This window comes from Mercenaria mercenaria, chromosome 4, assembly GCF_021730395.1.
Source record: "Mercenaria mercenaria strain notata chromosome 4, MADL_Memer_1, whole genome shotgun sequence".
NCBI lineage: Eukaryota > Metazoa > Mollusca > Bivalvia > Venerida > Veneridae > Mercenaria > Mercenaria mercenaria.
Genome location: NC_069364.1, coordinates 64013397 through 64022141, shown reverse-complemented (window position 1 = coordinate 64022141; position 8745 = coordinate 64013397). Strand labels below are relative to the sequence as shown.

General features: G+C 34.2%; 1 protein-coding gene across 1 annotated transcript; it reads left to right on the top strand.

The window, feature by feature from the left end:
- Positions 1 to 798: 798 nt before the first annotated feature.
- LOC123551949 (bile salt-activated lipase-like) lies at positions 799 to 4758 on the top strand. Its single transcript, XM_045341267.2, has 2 exons — positions 799 to 2663; positions 3531 to 4758. Exons 1-2 carry the CDS (start codon positions 1093 to 1095, stop codon positions 3835 to 3837), a joined length of 1878 nt encoding a protein of 625 aa, XP_045197202.2. The 5' UTR covers positions 799 to 1092; the 3' UTR covers positions 3838 to 4758.
- Positions 4759 to 8745: the final 3987 nt, after the last annotated feature.

The window sequence follows — 8745 nt, the reverse complement described above, 5'->3', positions numbered from 1 at the left end:
TCTATATAAAATTGACCTATTTCCAATGACCGCAGCACACATCAGGACCCATTTTAAATTCCTGTAACTTACATTTTCTTGAAGAATATTGTCAGTGCTAACTAAAAATCAAAAGAAAAGTGGGGTTCATGTTTGATGCAAGAAAAATAATTTCAGTCAAACACACAAACTGCAAAATCAGCTAAAAAATGAGACCCCAAATTACACTGGTGGTGTATGATCTAAGTTTCCATGAAAAATTTTGTCATGGTGTTATTTCATGATCAAAATGCTATCTTCATGTCAAGCATAGATCTGTCATGTGATTTTACCAAAAAATGCAAAGAAAATAAGGAAAATAGCTCTACACAGCGAAAAAACTGAGGACTATTTGTATCCACCATTATACCATTTTTTTCGCGCCATTTTTCTATTTAGTGTCTGTATGCCTATAAACGGTGAAGTGTTAATTGTGAAGTATGAAGTGTTAAATGCGAGGTATGATACGCGAGGTATGAGTTGAGTGTATCAGGAAGATGCATTCAAATAAAGTAAAACATAACCCTTAAATGTTTTAAATGCGATATATACGTATTTAACAAACTATTATATTATTTTTCCATTAATACTTTTATGCTTCCTGTTCTGTGGATAGCATATTAACTGAGTGGTAGATAAATTATAAATAGCATTCGACAAACTAATGTAAATGCATCATGCCATGCCGTAATTCAGATGCATTATCCAAACAACTTATAAACTTGTAAATGTATTATCTTACAGATCTGTGCTGATATGTATATATTATTTCTCTTGGATCGTTACATTATCTGAGATATAATAAATACGTTTCGCAGTTTTTGCACGGAGTAGAAAAGAAAACGAACAAATTACCATGATTATTTATAACTTACATCACCCAGAAACATTTCTCGAGAACATGTTGGCATTTTAATCATTCACAGAATCTTTGGTCGATAGACGTATATCAAAAATTAGTTCATATTAAATAAAATAGAAATTTCGTTTCTAGTATGGACAATATCATCTTTACACAAGAGGGCGGCAGCGTTTAGAATGTATGTGACGCTTCTTTTTCAAAGTAAATGAAAGATGGATAATAAGTATTGCTACCGTTACGTTGTATTTGTGCTGCTATTGATTCTGGCTGTGGGAGATATACAGAACGAAAGTTTACGAGAAACAGTAATATCTACGCGAATTGGTTCTTTGAAAGGAATAACACAGGTTGTTAAATTTGACGGAAAATTTAAAAACGTAACAAGCTTTCTTGGAATTCCGTATGCCAAACCGCCAATTTTCGAAAGACGATTCTCTCGACCGGAACCGTATGGTGATCTGAAAAATGTTCCTATATATAACGCTACGTATTACAGGCCACATTGCATCCAACCTCTCGCAACATACTTCTATATGCAATATTTCAACCAAAGTGAGGATTGTTTGTTCTTAAATATCTTTATACCTGGAAGTTCTGCTCCACTTCACAACAACACGTTCGCAGTTATGATATATATTCACGGCGGAAGTTTTGCCGTAGGCGGAGCTGATGTTTATTCTGGAGATATGCTTAGCCCGTTTAATGACGTCATTGTTGTTACTATAAATTACCGTTTGAATGTATTCGGCTTTCTTAGCAGTGGGGAAAAATATTCAGGAAACTATGGACTCTGGGACATGAAGCTTGCGATCCAATGGGTACACGATAATATTAAAGACTTCGGCGGAGATCCTACCAGGGTTACATTGTTTGGAAATTCCGCCGGGGGAGGTGCTGTTCTTTTCCAGGCAATTAACCCAAGCAATCGAGGTCTCTTTCAAAGAGTTATAGCACAGAGTGGAACATGTTTTGCGTTCTGGGCTCTACAAGAAAACCCTGCAGACAATTTCAACTGGTACGTTACAAATGCTGGCTGCAACACAGGAACTCATTCAGATATGTTAAATTGCCTCCGCAAAAAGCCAGTAGAAGATTTAACTCTCGGATATACTATCTTCCTGACTAACTTTGTACCAGCTGTAGATTTAGAGTTTTTGCTAGAAGACCCTATAAAGTTATCTGAATCTCGAACTTCCGCTGGAAAGGTAGCTATGGCATTCTATTCGGAATTAGATCTTTTAATTGGCGTGTTAAGCCAGGATGGGGCATATGCACGAGGACGCTGGGAAGGGGAAAACATAAATGGAGTGTCAAGGTCTTACTTTGTGGAATCTTTCGTACCAAATTTGTTGCGCGACATAATCAACAAACCATCACCCGTGCTTATAGATTCTGTGTTAAAACAGTACACGGACTGGTCAAGACCAAATGACAAATTGATTATAAGAGAAAAAGTCATTGATTTAGAATCTGACATTACTTTTTTCATTCCTGCGATACACGCTTCCAGGAAACATGTTCAGATAATGGGAGAAAATAGTACCGAGAGAAATAATACTTACTTCTATGTGTTTGACCATAAACCAGACTTTGCGCCGGATCCAGAATGGCTGACGGGAGCTACACATGCAATGGAACTGCCTTACATATTTGGTTTTACCAAAGCTCTAGAGATAAAGATGACAATGGACTATGACGCAATTAGCCCCTTCGTAGCTTCAGAGGAAGACATACAATTTTCCAAAAAACTTATGACATTTTGGACGGATTTTGCGAAAACAGGGTGAGTTGAATAGAAGTTTTATTTAAATCTTCATGCCTACAAACATTACAAACGGTATAATGGAAGAAGGGATCGCTCAATGATGTTACAACTGGACAGTAGTGGACATCGTTAGTTTCATAAATCAGGAATAAGCTATATTTTTAACGTCATATAACAGATTTTGTTTCAATAAGTTTCCTTAAATGTCATTATTTAGTCTAAATAACTCTTATGATACCGAGTATTTAATTAGCTTGGTTGCATTCTACCTATTCTACCACAGTTTCTTCATATAGATTTATCTATATAATGGTGCTTATCTTGTCGGGTGTATCTTTACTTTGGAATTTTCAAAGCCCGTATGCCGTTTTGATCTAGCAGCTGATTCATACACGTGTACAATCCTGTCAATAACTTTGTGCACATTTGTCTTTTTCACAATCCTAGTGAATTTAAACATGCTTTTCTAAAGAGGGGCGATGAATAAAAAAAAAACACTATTTGCATGCGTATAAAATTATTGAAATGCACCAGTAGAATCCCATACTTAATCTAATTTTATCTAGGAATAATGTGCTAGCAATATCTTTTTATAGGTCTGTCAGCCTGAGTATACTGTCACTATTATAATTTGCTAGCAATATCTTTTTATAGGTCTGTCAGCCTGAGTATACTGTCACTATTATAATGTGCTAGCAATATCTTTTTATAGGTCTGTCAGCCTGAGTATACTGTCACTATTATAATGTGCTAGCAATACCTTTTTATAGGTCTGACAGCCTGAGTATACTTTCACTATTATAATGTGCTAGCAATACCTTTTTATAGGTCTGACAGTCTGAGTATACTTTCACTATCATAATGAGCTATATTTTACCATTACAGAAATCCGAATCTTGGCGAAGCAGAAGGACCTGATAGACTTAAAGAAACAGTTCTCCCAGAATGGCCTCCGTATTTACCAGATACTCAGTTGTATTTGGAATTGAGTCCTAATATGTCGTCACAGTCAGTGAAACACCATTTTGTTGCGTCACGTGTAGCATTCTGGGAAAACATGACATCTTTGTTGAAAGACTGCTGTTCAGGTTCTGTTTCCTGCCACTTTTCAAATACATACTGGTATACGGAGTGTTTAATGATATACTTGCACATGTCAGTCATATATTTGATATATTTGATAGTTAAATGAAAACCTACAAAACAAGGTGAGTCATACAACATGACTGAATGGGATATTTCACATAAAAGACGTTTGGTTTTAATAATCATTAAAGTTAAACGACGATACAATATACCATAATACCTTGCACGTTCACATCCTCACAATGCCACGGGTCAGCCCCTTTATGTTCTAACAAACCATTCCGAAAGGCCTATGTACTTCATGCCTTTCCAAAGGCAGAACAACCAACAAAAGAAACACCATTTACGGCCAGAAAACAGGACAGGAGACACATATCAAACAGTTCAGTTCAAGAGGGCATAAAAGGATTTGCAAATCATGGAGTCGTAAAATCGATGATATCCTTTGCATTATTGTAGACTTGTCGGTTTATCAGACATGATACATCAATCTGCCAAAATAGTTGTCAGTATCTCTGGAAGGAATATATTGAAATCCGAAATATTCAATGTCAGCCGATAAATCGCCATTCAAGAACTTCTGTATTGCTACTAAGGTCAGAAGACGGCGATGTAATTTGGTAAAAAAAACGTACGATTTCGTCTTTATTATATCTTTATACATGTATATACATAATAGTTACTGGTTACACAACAACGTGGAAATTTCAGACTATTTAAGGTTAACTTTAGCTATCTTGAAAATACATTTAAAATCAATTTGGTAATAACATGTTCAAGAGGTCTATGGCAAACAGGATGCAGAACGGAAATTTTAGATATTTGTCTGATTACTTATTGAATGAAAAATGCATTACACTTCAGATTCAGCATATAATTTGTTGTTATTATTTTTCATCTATCTTTATACACGTGCAAAAGCGATAAGACAGAACGTTTATCTAAATATCTGGTTTGCTTGAGTTTGATGCAGAACTCCGACATGAACATTGATACCTCAGTATTCACTCCTAACCGTCGACACGAAACAAACACTTGCTCGTCTGAAATATATTTAGCGGCATCGAGAGCAGTTTGTGTTTGTACAGTATTGCATTTTTTTCTGCGTTACATAAAAGATTACAAGTAACGAGAACGTTGTTCATAGTAACACATTATTTTCCAACAGTGATACACGCTTAGCTGTTGGCGGCACTGACGAAAACACATTAAAGGTTTTTAGCAATAGCTTACAGTTGCTTGGTAACACCGATAGAAGGGTCAGATTATGCTACAATTACATGAATAAACTTAGAAAAAACGGTGAATTTTAATGAGTTACTTCGTGGGTGAGCTTTCTTTTTGGCCAAACAATTAGTATATTCCATATTTCTTTTCTCTTTTTTTTTTTTTGGCAAACTTTCGATTGCATTTAAATACATTGGCATAGAAACGGGCAAAAAGTATCTTAATTGCTTCTTGGCTTTAATGAGTGATCTCTATATAACTAAAATGAGTTCAGAGTGAACATATCAGATATGAAGCTCTTGTTTTACCTATATTTATCGAGCAACAAAAGAAACAGACTACAAATAAAGTTTGGTGAAATTTATTTTTTAGATAGTGGCATATATTGGCCTTGTATCATAGCTCGGTGTTTTTTCTTAACAAATTTGGTGCAAGTAAATCGTATACACTGAGTGCAGGGTAAATAAAAGTGTGCAGGTTTTAAATACCCGCACGCTAGTTACCGCACTGTTGGATAGGTAAGTATGCCAGCGTGTCTGGAACAGCAGATAGCGAAGTGTATTTTATTGATTTTCTGCTCTCGCATTGGTTTATTTTACCTGGGCTTTACACATTTGTAAAGCAAGGATTTTAAGTACTCACTGAACTGCTGTATATGGCAAAGTGGAACGCCTACTGAACTACCATTTATGGATGGCTATGATACAAAACAGAACGAACATTAAAACTCTCGGGTAAATGATTTATACTCGGGGGCTACGCCCGCTTGTACAAATCGTTTACCCTCGAGTTTCAATGCTCTTTCTTTTACATGGCTGCAGCCAAGTTTCAAGTTTATTCATTTAGTCATGTCATATTACATGCATGAGACTATAACAGTATGACATAACAAATAAAACATAAGCGTGGAATGCATGCGGATGGTTGCTATATAGTATATAATTGGAATAAGTATTTTTACAATAGTTGCAAATACTTATATTTACTTTCATGACTAGAAAGGTTGCAAGATGTAACATTTGACAGTAAGTAACAATGTAGAATATACATATGGATACTACTTACAATGCATAACCTGAATGACTAGAGAAAAAGACTATATATAGTTGTACAAGCAACTGATAGGGATTTAGTCATAATTAGTGTTAACAAGTCTAAAATTATGAAGATATGCCAAAATATGTTTTACACGGAGAATGAGTTATATGAAATAAGGCTTAATAAAGTGTAATATCTGGCTAGCTAAAACATGACATAATGGATTTACAAAATAGAGCAAGTTTAATAAGTGAAGGTTTGTCATTATTATACACAAGTTTCTCAAATTTGTAGGTATTTGGATTATTCAAATAGTGCTGTTCCAAATATTTAGTTCTGACATTTACAAATAACTGACATTCCATAATGTAATGATATTCGTCACCGAGACAGTTGTTCGGACAAAAACCACACAGGCGCTGTTCTCTTTTAATACCCAAGATCTGTGATTTGTAGTGCGAAACTTACAAAGTGATCAGGCTAAATTTGTAGGTAATATATCAAGATACTCTTCAAAGGAATGTTTCTGCTTAAAAATACCAGCGAGAAAGAGGACGGCTCCAAGCGCGTGCTATCTTTTCATTATAGATCGCGCTTCAAGCGCGTACTCATCTTCTCATTATATTACGTCATCATATTATAAACCAATTAACAAATTATTCTTTCATGCTAGATAAACAGTTTAATCTTAAGCGATTAAACTCAATATTATCTGTCATTCAACAGGTTCTCAAGTGTAATCAAACACATTGAGATTTATGGTCTCATTATTAAAAAGAACTGGGTATCATTGATCAGCATATTAACTCATTTTACATTGTTGAATACTTCAAAACATAAAATAAATTTAATCACCTTGTTGAATGAGGAAGAAGTCATATAAATGACCTTTTTTTTCGGCGACGCCGTCTAAATTCGTTTTCGTTACCTATGCCACGTGACTTCAGTTTGCAAATCAAACTACTTGATAACGCATTATAGATAATTTATCAAAATGGAAGATTTATGTAACACTCTGCCTGATTGGATGAGAGTGTCAATTTCTTTCACTCTGTTGATTGTGCTACGCTGAGTGAAATGTGGACAAAGTGTTTATCCTAAACGACGCTGTTCACAGTTTTAAAGCTAACTTTGGCTCAGTATATTTAGTAAGAATATTGATATATCTCAAAATGATAAGTAAGTTTAATAAATATGATAAAAACCTGTTCAAATACCAACGTATATCAAATTAAAGAAAGAGCTGAATACGGTCTGCGTATCACATGAATAAGGGTGTGATAAGAGTCTTTTATGTAGAGAAGTGCTTTTTAAAAGATTTTCCTTGTTACAATTGTCGTCTGTATATGAAAAGGTTTCTTGCTTTTGTGACTTATTCAGATTGCATATTAAAATAAGTACTTGTTTGTTTTGATATATTTGTTATAAATTATTTAACTGATTTATTATATATGAATATTTTTCTTTAGTATGGTATGCAAATATTGAACTCAGTTGAAATCTGTTTTATTATATATATGCTATATAATGACTGAATCTCATTACTCTGAACTGAAGGTACGCTGCATACAGTTTATCTATGTGATATGACTACGGTCAAACTTTGCTTATGAAACAGAAATATTGAAATAACTACAATTGTATGTTTTGCTTGACCTTCACTTTTTTATAGGTGTGACGTCATTGTCCAAAGATTCATGAATAGCGAATATGCATTTGTTAAAGCGGGATCAGTTGGCCTATTTTAGAAATAAATAAAAATAATAAATAAAAAAATCCTTTAATTGATTTTTTCTCATGTATTCTAATCAAACTTGATTTGTAGCATCTTTATTAGGCCCGCAGCCAACTTTGTTCAGCTGGGACATTTAACCCCTTTTAGGGGCTGCTAGAGCTAAAACTAGAAATGCCTTTATACAGCGTCTCATGAACAGCTTGGTGGATCTTTGTCATACTTGGTCTGGAGCATCATTATAAGGTCCTCTTCCAAATTTATTTATATAGGAATTTGGGCCCTATTAGGGACCACTATAGCTAAAAGTAGGTATGCCTTTCTTCGCATTAACCACTAAAATGTAATGGATTTTTTTTCAAACTCGATGTGTAACAATATCGTAAGGTCTCCTGCTATTTTGTTACAAATGGGGATAGGGACCAATTTAGCTGAAAATATAAACACGTTTAATGACCTCTTCTCATGAACCGCTTCATGAACCTTCATCAAACTACTGCTGTAATTATTCGTCTAAGGATAAACGAAACAAAATTGCAACCCTACGAAATCTTTGCAAAAAATTAAAAGAGAACCATTTAAATTGTTAAAGTGCGGTGTTTAGTTTTGCAATTTGAAAAATGTTAGATGAAAGATGTATGTTAGATGAAAAATTCATAAACTTCTTTCCTTATTACAATTCGCCGACCATCATTTTTAAAGATATTTCTTGTTAAATATACGTTTCACTTCCATTTTGAAATAAACTATCCATATAAAAAAAAGCCGCTGGTGTTAGTATATTCAATAATGTTTTCGCCAGTAAGTTTAACATGTGCAGAAGTTTCGTTTTTCTTGGTTAAAAAGTTGCTTGACGGACGATTTTTCTCATTCGTACCTGCATTTTGACCTAATCATTACACCACCTTAATGTTTCTAGTCCGTTCTTTTTTCTTGCAGTTTATTAAATGCTGTTTCGTTTATATTATATCATTTTCATTATGTTTTTTTTTTCTTCGTAATCTTTTTCTAGGTCTT

Coding starts and splice junctions, on each gene's coding strand:
- LOC123551949 (XM_045341267.2), top strand. CDS start 1,093: ATGGATAATAAGTATTGCTACCGTTACGTTGTATTTGTGCTGCTATTG. Junction 2,664..3,530: donor ACGGATTTTGCGAAAACAGG/GTGAGTTGAATA, acceptor TTACCATTACAG/AAATCCGAATCTTGGCGAAG.